The 20,084-nt window shown below is 40.6% G+C and overlaps 1 protein-coding gene across 1 annotated transcript in view; it reads right to left on the bottom strand.

The window, feature by feature from the left end:
- SPSB4 (splA/ryanodine receptor domain and SOCS box containing 4) overlaps nt 1-20,084 on the bottom strand; it is a 144,947-nt gene that overhangs the window by 113,650 nt on the left and 11,213 nt on the right. The window contains exon 2 of the mRNA XM_020986143.2: nt 8,733-9,573. Coding sequence (XP_020841802.1) covers nt 8,733-9,426 — 694 coding nt within the window. The 5' untranslated portion in view covers nt 9,427-9,573. The remainder of the gene's footprint in view (nt 1-8,732; nt 9,574-20,084) is intronic.

The raw sequence follows: 20,084 nt of genomic DNA, 5'->3' as shown, positions 1-20,084 counted from the left end.
ATGAAGGAAAGATAAAGGAAACTGCAAGTTTGGCTTGAGAAAGAGGTTTCTTTGGATTGATACATGATAGGTGTTAAGCAAGAAACAGATCAGGAAGTAGATGGAAATTTTTTTTTCTTTTTAAGCAAAAGTGCCTTTTGCCAGTCCTCTGAAAACACTGTGTAGATAACCACCAGCTCCCTATATGAGCCCTCTCAGGTCCCAGGGGGCTTATATGCATCACTAACAGCCCAATAGTCACAATAAGATACCTCACTCAGTCCATCCTGTCCATGTTCCCATTCTCCACTGACTTGAGCAATTACTCATTATGCTGCGGAGTTGAGCTCTATGAAATGCAAACTCTTTCCAGGAAAAGGTCCCTGGAAATCACAGAGGCTCCCAAGATCTTAGTGTGTACCAGAGGCAGCATGACTTGGATTAAAGCCACTCTTAAATGAGAAAGAAGATTATCAAGAATTTTTGCTTTTTATACTAACAAACTTCTGAGAGATGAGAGGCCACAGCCGACTCTGAACATGGTAATGCAGATATTCCCTCGTCTTTGGGGTGAGCACAACTTTGTTGTGAAAAATTGGAATGCCAGAAAGCAATGGAGCTTTGGTGTTCAAGACATTAGGAGAAAAAGATGGTATATTCAACATACTGTCTCTAGTGACCTCATAACCTTATAAGTAGGGAGGACTCTCAACACATCTTCTGATTTCACACATAAATAAGAATACTTATGCTTTTAAATGATTCTATAGAGGATTACGGTATTTATTAAATTTTCTAAATTTTTTGTGGGAATATGTTTGGGCTTTGATTCATAATAAATTTATGGGTTGTCTTTGGCCAAATGAATTTTTTCAGAAGAGTCTGTGGAGTTTTGTACTCAATTGAAAGTTTTGAAGAATATATGTTCAGCTGGCAGGGGGGTGAAATTCACTGCTTGAGTATATAGGTACTTTGTATTCATAAATCCGTGAATATTTGTTGTTTGGTTAATAGATCAAGTGATTTGGGTTCTAGACAGCAGAGACCAAGGGATAAATTTTTCAAAACGGTTTTCAGCCTATGGGGAAGGAAATCTGCCTGGCCTCAGTAATCTGGAGATGGTTGAATATGTCAATTTCAACAACCCGGAGGAGAATTCCCATATAATTTTGCCTATTCTTTCTCAGATAAAAAAAAAATTGCATAGAGTCATAGCTCCCTTTGCTAGCTACATCTCATTTCTAAACTCTGTCAACAAGCCTAATGTTGAAGAGATGTGGGCCCCAAACCCCAGTTCTTCCCCCAAACTGGTCTTTTCGTCCTCAGGCACCAAATTTATACTGCCGGCACCTGCAAGGACAAAAGCCTAACCCTGGGTTCTAATCTTTATCACACATCTTCTTTTACAGAATTTCTGCCACCCAAATCAGATGGCATAAAAGATTTAGGGTTTAGTTAAATATGGGTTGTCCAGTGGTCAGGGATCTGGGGCAAGTTGCTTCACCTCTCTGGGCCTCAGTTTTCTTTCCTGTAAATAGGAGGGTTGGGCCAAATGGCCTTTTCTGGTCCCTTTCTGGTCTAACATAGTGGCTGACCTAAGAGCTAACATTTAGATAGCATTTAAAGGTTTGTAAAGTGCTGCACACATATTATCTCATTTGATCCTCAGAACAACCCTATGAGGTAAGTGCTGTTAATATAGCCATTTTAAAGATGGAGAAACTGAGGTTGTGGGAGATTAAGTGACTTACCCAGGATTATACAGCTAACATGTATCTAAGGCTAGGATTTCAATTCAGATCTTCCTCAGCTCCAAGTCTAGCACCCTTAACCACTGTGTCACTTAACTGTCACATTCTATGATCCCGATATTTATTTACTTATTTGGGAGGCGGTCCAGGTTAAGTAACTTGCCCAAAGTCACACAGCTGTCTGAGACCAGATTTGAATTCAGGTCCTCCTGACTCTAGGGCTGGTGCTCTATTCACCATGCCACCTAGCTGTCCTTCTGATATTTACATATAAGCATAGCTTCTGGTGTCATCTCAGGGTACCACTCAGGCTGGTCAAGAGTAGTTTTTTCCTCCTTAGCAGTACCATATTCCGCCTCCCCTTTTCTTCAACTCCCAGGGTAGAACCTCAAATTTCATCATCTTAGGTCCCAATGTTTCAGCTTAATGTGTAGAAAAATTCCATGATTTGCATTTTTTGCAACATTATTCTCTTACTAGTTCATGGCTTTAGGGAAAAGCATTGGATTTGTGTGGGATTCAATTCCCACACTCATTATCTGTGTGATAGTGGGCAAATCACTGAATACTCTGGGCCTCAGCTTTCTCATCTGTAAAATGAGGTGAGTTATAAAGGATGACTTCTAAAGTCTCTTCCAACTCTAAAGCTATGATTCTGACATCCCACAATTACTTTGAATTCATCCTCCTGAACTTCTTCAAAAGGCTGAATTCTCCCCCATAAACCCCAGCTATTTAGGGGAAGAAGAGGACATTCTTTTCCCACCATACTGTAGGAAAATTCACCAAAACACCTCCCGAAGCCACCCTGTGCACAGGTACCATGTTCACTAAATGAGTCCAATGAACAGTTTAATGAATTTACCCGGTGACTACTTTGGCATCATGACCTTTCTCTCGCCAGCCATACCACAGCAGAGAACCAAAGATAAGAAGAGAGCCTTAGGAACTTCTCTCTCTCTCTGTATACAGAAATCATTCTGGCTAAAACTTCATCAGCAACTTGGCTACGGACTTGAAAGCTGAGCCACCTGATACTGCACAAAAGGATAAATCAATATCCAAAGTGAATTACAGTATATATTCAAAATAGTTCATGTCAGTCAGTGAATCAAAAAGCATTTAGTAAGCACTTATTAAGTGCCGGGTGCTGTGCTAAAATGCTGAGGATAAAAAGAAGGGCAAAAATATGGCCCCTGCTTTTGAGGTGCTTACATTCTAATGGGGAGATTCTATGCACTTGAGTATGCATTATTTTCCAGTGTAAACTCCCTTAATTCAACCTTCCCATACTAACAATTGAAAAACTTTTTTTATCCTGTCAGAAAGAAAAATTTCAAGTAAGGACTATTGCCAATTATGCATCTGATTATGAATGTCTGTATTTTTCCTGGAACTGGCATCTCTGAACTGTAACTGTTAAGCGACCCAATATGAGAAAGCAAAAGGTACCGTGATAATTAATTAATGACTGCTTCCACTATGGGCACATATATGATGCTAAATGTAACTGGTTAAACGATAATAATGGAAGGATTATTGGAAAGAACACAGGACTGGGGAACCAGGGAACCTGAATTCTAATCTTGGTTCTGCTACCTGCATGACTCAGAGCATGTCAGGGCCTCAGTTTCCTTATATGTAAAATGAGGGGCTTAAACCAGATGATCTCCAAGTTGTCTTTTAGCACTGACAGTCCATGGTTTCCTGATCAACAGTTTGATATTAAATAGTGGTCAATCCTGAAAATGTAAGAGAGGGGGTGGTGTGTGTGTGTGTGTGTGTGTGTGTGTGTGTGTGTGTGTGTGTAGAGATCAACAGTGGGAGGTAGAAGGTGGGCTGAGGATTATCACCATTATCATCAAAAACAGGTTGGTACTAGATAAGAAATAGAGTGGTTGGTCAATGGAACAGATTAGGTACACGCTATATACAGAAGCATATGAGCACAGTAACCTAGTTCTTGATAAACCCAAAGATCCCGGCTAGTGGGGTAAGAACTCTATTTGAGAAAAACTGCTGGGGAAAACTGAAAAGTGGTCTGGCAGAAACTAGGCACAAAGGTCATATACCAAGATAAGCTCAAAATGCTTACATGATTTAGACATTAAAAGATGACATTGTAAGCAAATTAGTGGAGCATGGAAGAAATTACCTGTCAGATCTTTGGATGGGGAACACTTCAAGACCAAACCAAAGACAGAGAGGTTCATAGGAGGTAAAATGAATGACTCTGCAGAAAATTAAAAGTTTCTGCACAAACAAAACCAATGCAGCTAAATAGAAGAAAAGCAGAAAACTCAGGAAAAAAATCTTTGCAGCAAGTTTGTCTGATAAAGATCTTATTTCTAAAATATACAGGAAACTAGGTCTAATTTATAAGAATAAGAGCCATTCTCTGACAAATGGAAAAAATCCAAGCTATCAAAAGCCACATAAAAATGCTCTCAATCAATAATAATTTGAGAAATGCAAATTAAAACAACTCTGAGGTACCACCTCACATCCATCAGAGTGGTTAAGATGACAGAAATGCTGGAGAGTCAGTAGGAAAACATACACACTAAGGCACTGTTAGTAAAGCTGTGAACAAGTTCAACCACTCTGGAAAGCAATTTGGAACCATGCCCAAAAAGCTATTAAACTGTGTGTACCCTTTGATCCAGTGATACTGCTACTAGGTTCTATACACCAAAGAGATCAAAGAAAGAGGAAAAAAACCCATATGTTCAAAAATATTTATAGCAGCTTCTCTTGTGGTGGCAAAGCATTGGAAACCGAGGGGATACCCATCAATTAGGGAACGGCTGAACAAGCTATGCTATATGAATGTGATGGAATACTGCTTGGGCTATAAAAAATTGATGAAGGTGATGGTTTCAGAGACTTGGGAAGACTCTTATGAACTAACGTTAACAAAGGGAAGTGAACAAAACCAGGAGTACAATTTATATTATAGCAATACTGTAAATATAATCAACTTTCAAAGACTTAGTAACTCAGATCAAAACAATAACCAACCACAATACCAAAAGTCTCACGATGAAACATGCTATCCACCTCCAGATAGAGAACTGATAGATTCCAAGTGGAGATTGTGGGAGTTTATTTGGCACAACTATACATATTTATAATAGGTTCTGTATTTCCTTCTCAGTGGGTAGAAAAGACAATTCAGAACTGAAAATAAAATAGAATTTATATATACTTACATGCAATAATTTATAATATAATACATACAATAATATACAATAGTTTATCCACTATATATATATATAGTAACTTACCCAAGGTCACAAAGTAAGTTGGCAGAGGCGTGATTTGAAACCTAGGTTCAAAATTCAGCACTTTTCTCTATACTTCTTTTTCTTTCTTTCTTTCTTTTTGAGGCAGTCGGGGTTAAGTGACTTGCCCAGGGTCACACAGCTAGTAAGTGTTGGAAGCTGAATTTGAACTCAGGTCCTCTTGACTCCAGGGCTGGTCCCCCTACTCTTTTTCTTTTGAAGACCTCTACAGACATGAGACCCATGCTTTCTTGGGCAGCTCACTTTACCTTTGAAAAGTTCTAATAGGAAGATTTTCCTCACTGAGCCAAATCTGTCCCTCTCCCATTTGCACCCAATGCTCTTAATTCTGTCCTCTGGAGTTAAGTAGCCCAAGCTTATTTTCTCTTCCATATGAAAACCCTTCAAAGGCTTGAATGTTTACCCCGTGCACCTTAAGATTCCTCCTCATGGTAAACACTCCCTGTTCCTTTAACTAACTGATCTTATGGCGTGATCATTAATGGCAAGGTCTTCCATCTTCAATGATCATTCTCCTCTGGATAATCTTTAGCTTATCCATGTCCTTAAAATAGGGCACTCAAAGCCAAATACAAAATTCCCAATGTGGTCTGACCAGAGAACAATACAAGAAGACTTCATTGGGAGAGATAGGTGGTGCAGTGGATAGAGCACCAGCCTTGGAATCAGGAGGACCTGAGTTCAAATTCGACCTCAGACACTTGACACTTACTAGTTGTGTGACCCTGGGCAAGTCATTTAACCCTACTGCCTAGCAAAAAAAAAAAGAAAACTCATCTCCCTCATTCAGTCCATTATGTCTCTCTTGATGGAGCTGATAATTCTGGTATTAACCTTGTCTCCTCTTGTCCTTGTCCCTGACTTTCTAGACTTCAAAGCCATGCCTTGGTACTTTCTCCCTTCTTTCCCCCCAGATTTTCAGTTCCCTTTGAGTGTTGCCTTTTCCCACCAGAATGTAAGGTCCTTGAGAACAGGACTGACTTTGTTTTTGCTTGTATTTGTATCTTCAGGGTTTAGCACAGTGCCCAGCATGTAGTAAACACAACACATTTAGGCAGCTAGGTGGGGTCATATGTCACAGAGGGCTGGGCCTGGAGTTGAGAAGACCTGAACTCAAGTCCGGCCTCAACCACTTACTAGCCGTGTGATCCAGGGCGAGCCATTTAACCTCTCTTTGCCTCAGTTTCCTCATCTGTACAATGGAGAATATAGTAGTACCTACTTCCCAGGGTTGTTGTGAGGAGTAAATGAGATGATAATTGTAAATCACTCAGCACAGTGTTTGGCACACAGTGAATATTATATAAATGTTAGCTATTATTAATAAATGCTTGTTTCTTTCATAATTCAAATTTTGCCATAGGGCTAACCCTGAGCTAAACACTTAGTAGATAGTAAATTCTCATTTATTGACAGACTAATTGATTCAAACCTGGAGATGAAGGCTTATAGTAATGGTACATAATGTGATGATGGTAAACAGACACCAGGCTTGGAATCAGAAGGTCTGGGTTCGATTCCCAGCTCTGCAACTTACTAGCTGTATTACCAAGGGCAAATCACTTAACTAAAAAAACCTTAGTTTCCTTATCTGTAAAATGAGGATATTAATACTTATGCTATCTACCTCACAGTGTTCTCAGAAGGAAAGACTTTTCTAAACCATGAAGCAATGTGATATAGAGAAAAGAATGCTGACTCTGGAGTCAGGGGATTTGAGTTCAAATTCTCTTCTTCCCAACTTCCTATTTACTTTCAAGGGCTCTACCACCCTTCCACCCACCCAGGTTTGCAACCCCAGTGTCTTCCTTAACTCCTCACTAGCCCTCAGCCAGCAAATCTGTTATCATACCTTATAATTCCTACCCTCACTGAGTCTCTCAACACTTTCCCTTTCTCTCCACTACAGGCCCTCAAAATCTCTCTTCTAGATAATTTCAGTAGGTCTGTCTCCCTGCCTCAAGTCTCTCCCTACTTGGAAGCAGCTAGGTGGTGCAGGGGTTAGGGCACAGGATTTGGAAAAAGAAAGACCTAAGTTCAAATAGGGCCTTAGATACTTACTAGCTGTGTGACCTTGGGCTAGTCACTTAACCTGTCTGCCTCAGTTTCCTCCATTGTAACATTAGGATATTAATAGTATCTTACCTTCCAGGGTTACTGTGGGGATCAAATGAGGTAATATTTGTAAAGCATTTAGCACAGAGGCTGGCACATAGTAGACACTGAATATAAATATATGGTTTTTTTCCCTTCCTTTCTATTCTGATACTTTCACAAAACTGCCAAGGAAATGTTTCTTAAGCACAGGTTTGACTATGTCAGCCTCCCTCTCTCCCTGTTCCACATACGTTCAAAAAAAGTCACTGACTCCCTTCAGGAACAAATACAAAATCTTGTGTTTGGCATTTAAAACCCTTTACAACCTGGCCCCTTCTTCACTACCTTGGCAGTCTGCATATCCCTGACTCCTTTCTATACTCTAGCTATGTGGGTCTACCTGTTACTCTAGTTTCTGAGACTATACATTTTCATGGCTATCCCTTATGCCGCCAATATTTTCCCTTCTTGCCTCTTCCTTCTATCTTCCTTGGTATTCTTTAAGCCTCAGCTCCTATCCCACCTTCTGTAGAAAGACTCTCCAACTGTGCCCACCTGCCTTCACATGAAGATTACCTTTGATATAGATGGTAGAGAACTTAAATGTGCATAGTTATTTGCTTGCGGTCTCCTCGATTAGAATGTGAGTTCCTTGAAGAAAGGGACTGTTTCTGCTTTTATTTCTGTCTCCAGAGCTTAGCACAGTTCTTGGAACATCTTAAGCCCTGGTTTGTTGACTGGTTCTAAACTTCCTCATTTATAAAAGGAAAGGCATGGATAAGACAGTCTTTGAGGTCCCTTCCAGCTATTGAGCTATGATTTTTTTAAAATTATAATATTATATAAGTTAGGGGGCTTTTTTGGAGAAAAAGAGTTTGGATCTGTGATTTCACTGGAGTAGAGAAAGCCCAGTGAGGAAATTCCTTCTACCAGAATAGGTCAGCAAATGTTCTGTTGCTTATTTCCTTGGAAGGTTGCCTAAAGCACTGAAGGGTTGTGATTTGCCCAGAATGACACGGGGAGTACGTATCAGAGGCAAGATTTGGGCTAGGTGGCACAATGGATACAACACTGAGCTTGGAATCAGGAATAATCATCTTCATGAGTTCAAATGTGGCCTCAGACACTCACTAGCTGTGTGACCCTAGACAAGTGACTTAACCCTGTTTGTCTCAGTTCCTCATCTGTAAAATGAGCTGGAGAAGGAAATGATAAACCATTCAAGTATCTTTGCCAAGAAAACCCCAAACGGAATCACGAAAAGTTGGACGTGACTGAAAAATGACTGAACAACTTCCTGACTCCAAGACAATTCTCTATCCATTACTCCACACTACCTCCAGAGTTAATGTTACTATTACCTACATGTTAATGACAATGAAAATTTAATTTGGTCATTGACACCTATTTCAATAAATGCTTATAAACACAAAGATCACATACATTTATTAAGCACCAGAGTAATGTATCCAACACACAGTATTGTCTGGGATAGCCACTGGGAGAAGAAGGTTTAGTTAAGACCCTGTCCTTCCCCTTACCAAAATGACCCAGCAAGGAGTTAACACAGGAGGAAAATAAGAAAGGGTAGAATACTTACGATCAAGTCCATTAATGTATCTCATTGTGATCTCACAGTGGCCCCAAACAGCACTCACTACTGGGTAGAGTTTTTTCCCCTTCAGCCCCCGGAAGGCCACACCAAGGTACTGTCCATCCACAATGAAACTAAGAGTGCCCTCGTCCATGTCCAAAACTACTAGGAGAGAATCTGGAAGCACAAATGCCTCATCTGGCTCTAAAAAGGCAGGGTAGGTCACACCAGGTTGGTTCTTACAATTATGGTAAAGTCTGTTGCGCCCCAGATCCCAGCCCCAGGACTCACTGTTACTGCCAACGAGAGCTGTATAGCCCACTGAATGCAGTGGGGCCTCAGCGGTGGCCACACCCACCACAGCATGTGTACCCCGCTGCCGTGTGGGCCAGTGAATCTGCCATACATGGAGGCCTCGGGCATGGCCTATCTTCCCTCGGATACAGTCTGTGCTCTGGGCTACTGGGTGCCGGTGAAAGGTTAGCCGGTCATCTTCTTTCACAAAAATGTTCAGTGAGCGGTCCTCAGGATTCCAGGCATGCTGATGCTGGACCTCTGACCGGGCTGGTGGCATATCCAACAACAGGTCCAGGCGGGCTGGCCGGCAGAAGTCAGGGCCCCTCAGGTCTCGCTTCACTGACTGGTAAGGGGGTTCACGGACGTCCACAGATTTGATACTCCCTGAGATTTTCTGGCCCATTGCTTCACCAAGGGGGAGAAGAGGCCAGTCACAGGCCAGGGTTACCTCATGGGAGTGTTTACCCCCTGACCCAGAGTCTAGACAAACAATTCAGATTCACTCCCTTGATTGGAGCCTGCCTGTTCTGCTGCCAGAGAACATGAGCTCCTGGAACAAAGCAGAGAATGCTGGTTAGCTTCAACAATAATTGATAACAACAGGGGCAGCCAGGTGGCGCAGTGGATAGAGCACTGGCCCTGAAGTCAGGAGAACTTGAGTTCAAATCCAGCCTCAGACCAAACACTTGACACTTACTAGCTATGTGACCCTGGGCAAGTCACTTAACCCCAACTGCCTAAGCCAAAAAAACAAAGTGATAAGAGCAATAATTAAGCAATCAGCATTTATTGAACACCTACAGTGTGCCAGGCAGTGAGCTAAGTCCTATGGGTTTTTTTTAAAATCATAGAACTACAGAATCTCAAGGTTGGAAGAGACTTGAAATACAACACAGGCCACATCATCAACAAGTGATCATCTAGCCAATGACTGAACACCTCCAGTGTTGAAGATATGCAAGATGTAATTTCTGCCACCAAGGAGTTTACAATCTAGTTTGAGAGATCAGACATAAAGAGGTTCCTCATGATAAAAGACATAAAAGACAACAGATGAGACAAGTGAGTGACATTGTAAATAACCCAACAGCTGTTCAAAGGACTAGGAGTGACCAGGGAAGGCTTCTAGAAGGTGAATCCCAGCTGGGCCTGGAAAGATTTTGGGTATTAGGGTAGGCAGACAGAAGGGGTTTGAGCATAATTAGGGCCTTACTATATTCCTGTGAATCAGACTTTAACAGTTATTACCATTCCCATTTTAGATGAGGAAATTCAAGGTTTGGGAGAAGTTAAGTGACTTGTCCAAGGCCATGTGGCTAATTAATGGCAGAGTCAGGGTTAGAGTCTAGGCTTTTTGACTCCTCCTCCAAGGCTCACAGTATTTAAGCTAGGCTGCTGACCTAAGGTCATGGCAGATCTGTCAAAATGTCCTGGCACACACCCTAGGGGCTTTAATAGGTGGAAAGTGTGACAATTCAGTATTATAGTTTAAAAAAATTTTTTTAAAATCTTTCCCTCCCCCTCTCTGGCCCACAAAATGTGAAGCAGGATGTAGCGGGCCCACTGTGTATATAAAGCACAGACAATAACTTCCTCTGAGTCATAATAGGACACAGACATTCTTCACGCCCTGCCTGCCTCCCACCCAAACAGGCTGGAGATGCTCCCCAGCCAGAGGCCTGGGGGTTGGGACAGGGAAAGGGAACATACTTCAGTGTACTACACTAGTGCAAAAATGAACAGCACTGATTTCCTTTTGATAAAAATTCCAGTTTGATTTAATTGTCTCACATCTGTGTGCAAGCCAATATTATTCTCCCATGCGCATAAGCCAACTAAGGTCTGAGCTGTGGCTGATATTGACATTATGCAGAGGTCTGACTAATATTTGATCTAGGGGACAACAAAACAGACAGACGTTTGTAACACTGTGCTTGCTAATGAGTTCCCTTTGTCCCTTTTCTTCCTCTTCTGCTCTCATTCCTCTCCAATTCTTTTGCTAACACTCCCTCTCTTTTTCTTGCCTTCTTTTCTTCCTCCTTAGTCTTTTTCTTTTTTCTCTTCTTTCTCTCCTTCTCTATCCTTTGTCTATAGAACCATAGGCCAAATGGTCTTTCTGCTTCTCATCCTAGAATACCACTATTTATTTTGTTACGGTCACACTCATGTAGGAAAAGTAACTCTCCTGTCTCCTGAGTCCAAGGAAGCATTAAGAAAAAGATGAGAGGAGTCTTACTTACCTCTCTCTCATTTGTCCCCTTTCTACTTCACCATGAGCAGAACCTGAGGGAAAGGAGGGCTGAGACTGGAAGCATCAGTCTTTCTATATTAAGGATGTTAAGATGCATAAATTCTTTCTAAACCTGATGTATGTACATGCAGAGCTATGATGCTCAGGTTGGGGGGAAGCAGGGTATAAAGCATAATAGGGTGGGACAGTGACAGAGAGACGAAAGAGAGAAAAAACTAGATGAAGATGCATGGATAAAAAAGACAATAGAAAGACATGGGTGAAAGATCAAAGTAGGGAGAGAAAGATTTAGGAGAAGAGAAGCAGTTGGTTATAATAGGAAGAACACTGAATTGAGAATCCAGAGATCTAAGATCTTTTCCCAAGACTGCCTCCAAGTCACTGAAAGACTTTGAGCAAGTCATTTCCTCTCTTGGCCTGTTACCACATCTGCCAAATGAGGATAGATTAAGTGATCTCTAAGCTCTTCTAGCTTTAAAAGGAAATGAACAAAACACAGGAGGAAAATTAGGACACCTAAAGAAGGAAAGTATTGCTAGAGAGAATAACGTGGCAAATACATGTCTTCTCCACTACACTGGCCAGGTCTTTCTGGATATAACTGACATTAATCAGAGCTACGTCTTCTAACTCATACACAAACACCAAGGATTCTTTCTTCCTTCTCAGAAAAATGGATAAACTCTTTAGAATGAGCAGAATGGCGACTGTGCTAAGAAATATATGGGTATCTTCTTGTGCTATAAGAAATGAGGGGGGGGGGAAATGATTTCAGTGTCATACAGAAAGACTTATATGAACTGATGCTGAGTGAAGTGAGCAGAACCAGAAGAACCATTTATGCTATAGCATCAATATCATAAAAGCAAGCCATTTTGAAAGACTTATTTCTAATCAACTAAATAATCAATGATGATTCCAAAGGACTGACAAAGAAAAATGCTGTCCACCTCAGGACAGAGATGATAGAATAAAAAGTGTCTTTTGGGATGTGACCAATGTGAGAACATATTTTGCTTAACTGAGCCTATATTTCTTCTTTTTTTCCCCCAGCAGCTAGAAGGAGGTGGGAGGAAGAAAAAATGAATACTTGATTACTGAAAAAATGCATTTTTTTAAAAAAAGGAAACATTTGGGAAGTAGATCACATTTATGTGGTGCTTTTTAGTTTATGAAGCTCTTTCTTTACAACAAGGAAGGTGGTATGTATATAATTATTATCTCCACTTCACAAGTAGGAAACTGAGACCTAGAGAGGTAAAATGACTTGTCCATACTTACCTCATAAGCCTATTGTGGAGGCTGAATGATAATGCAAGGAGAAGAGTCTTGAAAAGCTAAAATTGCATACAAATGTCAGAGACCTTTAAAAATATTGTTTTGTGTTCATTTTATAAATAAATGTGCAGGTTAAAAATCAATCAAGACATTTTATAAATCTTTTGGTAACATACAATCCCAAGAGATTTTGAAACATAGAAACACCTCACATTAAACTTCCAACAGGGCACACAGACCATCTTTTCTAAAGCCTCCAAAATCTATTTCATAGAAATTCTTTTACTGTCTAAAAAATGCTCAGCATAATTATCCTGGCCAGAAGAAATCTAATGATTTTTAGATACTTTACCTCTGTTGTATTTATGATCATCAACAAGAGCAGTATTTATTTAAGGTAAGTTTCCCTTTGGAGAATCAGCCTGGCCTATGGGATAGATAGAAAGCTGGTATTGGAATCAGGAAGACCTGAGTGAATACCACCTCTGATACATACTAGCTGGGTGCCCCGAGGCAAGCCAATTCACCCCTCAGTCCTCCTCCTACCCCCAACTCTCTAAGACCATAACTGCATTGGTAAAGTTCCTTACCAAGGGTGTCCTACAACAATTATGGATAAAATTATAATATTATATTTATATAATATATATGTATGTGATTATATATAATAATATATTTATATATAATGTTTTATTTGTAGATTATAGATAAGTTACAGATAAAAAACAAAATTCCCTTTAATATCAACTGACAGTGAGACAGCTGCTTATTAGCAATATGGCCTTGGCTAGTCATGTAACTTTTTGAGGCCTCAGTTTCCATATCTGTAAAATGAGTAGGTTGGACTAGATCAGGTGTGGGGAACCTAAGGCCTACAGGCCACATGTGGCCCTCTAGGTCCTCAAGTGCGGCCCCTTGACTGAATCCAAACTTCACGGAACAAATCCCAAATTTGGGCCACATGTAGCCTCAAGGCCACAGGTTCCTCACCCCTGGACTAGGTTATCTCTTAAGTCCTTTTCCATCTTTCAGTCTATGATACTATGAGTCCAAATATCTACTCCTACATGGTGTGAAATTGTATATGACGGTAACAGAATATTATTGTGCTGTAAGAAATGACAAAATGGATGGTTTCAGAGAAATCCTGGAACATCTACATGAATTGATGAAGAGTGAAGTGAACAGAACTAGGAGAACAATTTATACAATAACAACATTACAAGGAAAAACAACTCTGAAAGATGAGAATTGTACTCAATGCAATGACCAACTCCTATTTGAGAGGGTTGATGGTATAACCTACTATCCACATCTTGACAAAAAGATAATGGACTCAAGATACAGAATAAAATATATGGCTTTGGATATAGCAAATCTGGAAATTTGTTTTGTTTAAATTATGCATGTGTTACAAAGGGTTGGTTTGTTTATTTTTCCAATGGGGAATGGTGGGAGCTCAGGGATAGCATGGGGAAAAAAGTGTCACTGAGTCATTTTTTAAAAAATTCAGAGATCAGAAAAAAGGCTAGAAATAAAGTATAGACAAGAAGGACAGCTTTGAAAGTTACAGGCACCCCCAAAAAAACCCAACAAAAAAAATGTATATGCTTTAAAAGAAAAGTAAGCTATACTTAATAGATATCTGCAGTTTCACGTGCTATCCTTTTCTGTTCTGCTATATATATAGAAATATCCATTTTTATTTCATGTTTGTCATTTTCAAAATAAAAATAAACTTTTTAAGTTATGTGATGAGAAAAGGAAGGAACATGATTCACTACAAAGTGTGTGTCCATTTCTGCTTGGATTATGATATAATGTAAATGTAGACAGATCAAGAGAAGGAATTGGTGTATAACAAAATTTATTACTCACAGTAAATCAGATTCACCAACACTGGCAAAGAAACCTAACATTTAGGGGATTGGGTTATCTTGTATTTATTGGGTCTCTCTCTCCCAAGCTAATAGTTCACATGTGCCCTAAGACTAAACGGGCTTGGCTCCTGGCCCAACAGCCCTCTAACCTTTGCCACTGAGACTATTTAACTCCCACCTTTGTAAGGGGAGCTCCCGGTCCAAACATAGGGCCCAGTCTTGTCTAATCCGTAGCTCCTCTAAATCAGAACTTGTTAGCTCCACTTGCTCTGTTTAACTATAATCAAATGCCACCTAGTTCCCACAGGGGCTGGTTTTTCCTATTCAAGTCTTAGTCTCCCCATGGCTTGAGCTCCCAGATGCCTACCACTCCACACTTGAACCTTTCAGCTTCAAATTCTATGACTTCTGCCAATCCTGCATGGACTTCTGTCAATCACCTGTTACACTCCTCTATTTTTTAACTTAGTTTGGACCTTAATAGTATCTTACCTTTCCTTCCTCCTCTCCCCCCAACAAAATGGTGTCTTGGTTTGGGACCCATCTTTGGACTCACGTACTTACAGGTCCATTCTCTCCTGTCCCTTAAATACCTGATCCCTGGCTTTGTACCAATGTTCTAATATTTAGCTTTTGCTTGACTGATCATGCAGTTCAGTATTTACTGGTTTTCTAGTCCTACTCTTCCTAGATCTGACCCATCCTACTCCCTCTAGTTCTGACATAGTCACATCTACATTTTCTCCAGATACATATGTTCTAATCCTTAGAGATTAAAGATTTAGAATTGAAGGGATCTTAGAAAACATTTAGTCCATTCCCTACTCCCTTCTCTTTACAGATAAAGAAAGTGAGGCCCAGGGAAGTTGGGTAGAAAGTAGGAGAGCAAGGGTTTTAATCCAGACCATCTGTCTCCAAACCCAATATTTTTCCTTGCATACCACAGTCTCCCCTCACCTCATAGTTGTCATATTCCTTAGCCCATGTAAGGGCAGTATCTTAACACTGTAAATTCAGGTATATAATAGACACTGTCTACTTTTAGGAAAAGGAAGGAACAGGACTAGCTTTATATGCAGGCAACTGCTTATGTGGTTGTATTTGAGGGAAATAAGGAATTCCCCCCCTCCCCTCATTTTCCCCTTCACTGATGCCAGAAATTCCATCCTTAGAGATTTTCCTTTGGCTCTGCAAACACCTCTTTTAAAAATGCAAACACCCCTGGGAGTAGGGAAGCATTAAATCTTTTACATTTTACTGTGAATAAGTTTAGACTAGACTGGGCAATGAGACTGCTGCATGCCTGACAGTGAGAAGGAAGGGAAGGAAAGGGCCCATTTCACTGTTTTGCTGAAGACCAGCCTAGCCAAGGGTTGTTTCCTCGAGAGCTTCTTTCAGAGTATAGCTTTCCCAAACATGCCACCCAGCCCCACTAATCCCTTTTTGAGACAGTTTGGATAGCCCTCAAATAGAGAAGGCATTATTTAACCTGGATGAAGAGGGGGAGGCTGCACAAAGGCTAAGCATGTTTTATCTATAAGTAAACTGGACACCACGACCCTCTCCAAAAAGATAGCTCTTGTTTCTTCTACCCACCCCAGAATGTTTACATTAAAACTTTCTTCCACCAGCCCTGACACAAACCTTCCCCTTCTTCCTCCCCGCTCAGTGAGTGACTTCATAAACATTCCCAAGAGCTCTAACAGGCTTTCCTGTTATACTATGGGCACATTCCTCATCCACGTGGTTTCGATTTCCTATACCATATATGAAAAATTGAACATACAGCATTTCCCATCCATCCCAGTTAAGAAACAGTCATTTTCTATCATAGAATTTAATCACTAGTCCTACCACCTAGCAGCAGATGTAGTTGCTTAGGGCCATGTCAAAGATTTGTAGAACCAAAAATCAAAGGATAAAATGGGGGGGGGAAGGGGATGGTGAGGAAGGGGAGAGACTCGAGAAGGGAGGGGAAGTAAGGCAGGGGGTTTAAACGTGAGTAGCCTCTGGATTCTTAGCTTTGGTTTCTTCAAGGCAGTCTTTGACCCCAAGGAAAACAGAGGCCAGACAGGGTCACAGGGTATTCTCCTTGGGGAATGCTATTCAACGTCTCCCATTCATATGCTGAACTGAGGGAGTTAAAATAAGAAAATGAATGTGAGAGAGAGTCCCTAGGCGACAGGGTCCCAGTTTTCTTTCCACTAATCCTCACTTATTTCTAGACTCCAGAAAGAGCTAATTATGCAACCAATAGCTTGAAGAAAACCTTTTTCCCCCAGCAATTTTCCCATCCACCTCCAATTTTGTTCTACTTTGTATTATTTTAAATGTCCCATCCCCCTGCTAATTAGACTGGAAACTCCATGAGGTCAGGGACTATTATCTTACTTCTCTGTATCTTCCCCCAAAGGTAGCTAAGTGGCTCACAGTGGAGAGAGAGCATTGGGCTGGAAATCAGGAAGACTCATCCTCCCAGGCTCAGTCATTTACGAGCTGTTTTCTTACTAACACGGTTTGCCTCAGTTCCTCATGTGTGAAATGAGCTGCAGAAGGCAACGACAAAGCACTCCCGTATCTTTGCCAAGAAAACCTCAAAAGGGATCATGAAGATTTGGCCACGACTGAAACAACTCCACAACAACAAAAATCTTCCCCCAGTGGTGGAGCCTGGTATTGTATATATGATTAACAAATTACGTTTGATTAGTAAATGTTTGTGAAGCCAAACTTAGACATTAGCTTCTCTAGATCACACTTAAGTCACCATCCTGAATAGATCTAAATTAGATAACTGTACTCTAGCTATTTGTACAGCTAGCCTTTTATAGCACTTTTGAGGTTTGCAAAGTACTTCATGATATTTCATTTTAGTCTCATACCAACCCTGGGAGGTATGTTCTATTATTAACCTCATTTTACTGTGGGGAAACTAAAACAGACAGAGGTTAAATTATTCAATCAATCAGTCAATAAACATTTGTTAAATACCTACTATATTCCAGGCACTGGGTCCCGAAGCTAGTGTCTGAGACCATACTTGAACTCAGGTGTTCCTGACTCCAGGCCCAAGGGCTCTACTTAGTTGCCTAGTAACAACTGAGATTTTTCGAAAACTGGCAAAGATGAATTGTAAATATATATAAGCTTTTACATCTTCAAAAAGAAAAAGCAACAAACATTTCCCATAGCTGAAAATTACCAACATGTATCTGCTGTATCAACTACCATTAATTGAAAAAATGCTTTTGTCTACTGCCCATGTGTCCAACAACAGCAGGTTAGTGAGTCTCTTGCTTCCATCAGTGGTACCAGGTGGCAGATGGGGGGCACTCAGGATTCCCTCTTCCCTTGGGACAATGCCTACCTCAGGACAGAAGGAAGGGGAAGTCATTTTCAGAGAATGACAAATGACCCATTTGTTGCCTCTCTGGAAAGCAGCTGTCTGGGGCAGGTATTCTACTGTGGCTAAAAATAAATTGTTCTTCTGCACTGTACCCTCTAAAGAAAAAATGGCCACCAAACATCAATTCACAATGAGGGGCAAAAAGCTGTTTTACAAGTGAAAATGTGGCTAGCAGAGGTTTACAGTCAATTTTGAAGGTTTCAGTGAGACCTGTTACCTCTCTTCCCTGGCAGAAGTTGTTATAACAATGAGGCTGCTGCGAAGGCAAATGCCATCTTCTCAACTGACAATCACCATTTTTACATAAGTGAAAGAAGGTAAAACTGGGGGAAATAGGAGCCTTCAAATCAAGTTATCTCATTTGTTCTTCAAAATCCTCTGGGGTTCATATTATTATTCCCAGTTTACAGAACAGGAAACTCAGTTACAGAGAGGTTTAATTACTTAAGGGCATATAGCAAGTTAGTGGATGAACTAAGAGTAGAACTCATGTCTAATTGAGCAAGAAGCCAAGATATGGTCTTAAATTCAGTGACTGTGAGAAATGAAGAGTAGATGCTAAAGTTCTTTCCAATGAACCACACCATCATTTTAAAAAAGAAGCAGATATTGAATACCTCTGGGATTAAGCCTAATCCACATTGTGACCCTTGTAACCCCTTGCTCAGCTTTCTTTTTGATTGTCTTTCAATCAATCAATCAGACATTTGACTCCAACTTTGGGTTTTCATTCCAGCCAAGCATAAGCTTGCCAAAAAGACTGTTTCATTGAGAACTCACACCTGGTGATCAGAAAAAGTGATACAAGAACACTCTCAAGGTGTTTCTTAAGAACTTTGGAATTGATTGTGTGACCTGGGCGACAATGGCACAGGACCACCCAGCATGGCATGCCCTCACCGGAGAAGGTGCTATGCTCTATGAGCAAATCAGAATTGAAGTAACTCAAAAGAAATTCGAGATGCACAGATTTACAGAATCCACCCCAAATGCTCTCACATGGACTATGTGTACCTGACCTGTGGTAGAACATTTCGAGCCCATGTTGGTTTGAATCATCCACGGTCGGACGTTTTGGTCCTTTTGAGAATGAAGGACAATAACCACCAAGTAACTCCACAATTTCCCAATTCTGTTCCTGACCTTGTATCCAAGGCCCTATATCTTGCGCAATGCCATGTCTAGTAGTATTGATCCTGACTGAATTCAGGTCTGTGTCTTAATTGGTCATTTCTCCCTTGCCCTTCTGTCACTGAACAGAACATGGGATCCTGGTGAGGACCACCATTATTCATTTCTGTCCTGAGGTCTCTCTGTCCTTTGTTACTGACTGGTTAGAAAGATCTTCTCCAGGTTCTGGCTCATAGTTTCCACAGGGCTCATCTTGGTGTTATCCATTCCTCCTTTCACCAAAGTATAGAATAGGTTTTTTGAATTAAACATTCTACCCCACCCTTGATCCTACTTCTATTTCTCCTGGTCCTGAAGAATCTAACCTGCCTTCTACTCTCACAGGACCTAAACTGTCTGAGAAGCCTTGGTTACAAGCCTTTTCTAGGGGAAAAAATACTAGAATTGGAGTCAAACTCCAGTTCAGACACTATGTTTTTGAGAGACCATAGAAAAATCACTTGACTTCTTTTAAACTTCAGTTTTCTAATTTATAAATTGGGAATAATATTAGCACTATTTCACAAAATTGTTGTGAGGAAAATACCTTATAAACCTTAAATAATAACAATAAGTTATTATATGACAGATCAAGGCCAAGGTCTTTGGTTTGTTATTCAAGGCTTTCCACCACTTGTCCCCATTCCATCTAACCTCCTCTATCTTTCTACTATGGAGGCAGCTAGGTGGTCCAATGGTTAACAAGTGTTGGGTTGGAGTCAGGAAGACCCTTTTGAATCCAACCTCAGATACTTACTCTGTGTGACTCTAGGCAAGTCACTTAACCTCTGTTTGCCTCAGTTTCCTCATCCATAAAATGGGGGTTATTGTGAGAATCACGTGAGACATTTGTAAAGCACTTAACACATATAATAGGCACTATATATAAATGTATATTTCCTTCTCTTCTCCCTTATCTCATGCATACCTCTAGTCTATAAATGCTTATTCCCTTCCCCCTCCTCAAGTCCCCTTTCAGAACTTCTCTGGTCTCTTCACAGTCTCCAGCACACATAGCATGGTCATTTCTGCCTCTGGGCATTTACTAAGACTTTTTACCCAAAATGTAGAAGCCT

Source organism: Phascolarctos cinereus, unplaced genomic scaffold (assembly GCF_003287225.1).
Source record: "Phascolarctos cinereus isolate Bilbo 61053 unplaced genomic scaffold, phaCin_HiC Scaffold_726;HRSCAF=1367, whole genome shotgun sequence".
NCBI classification, from domain to species: Eukaryota; Metazoa; Chordata; class Mammalia; order Diprotodontia; family Phascolarctidae; genus Phascolarctos; species Phascolarctos cinereus.
This window is presented reverse-complemented; position numbering and strand designations above follow the sequence as displayed.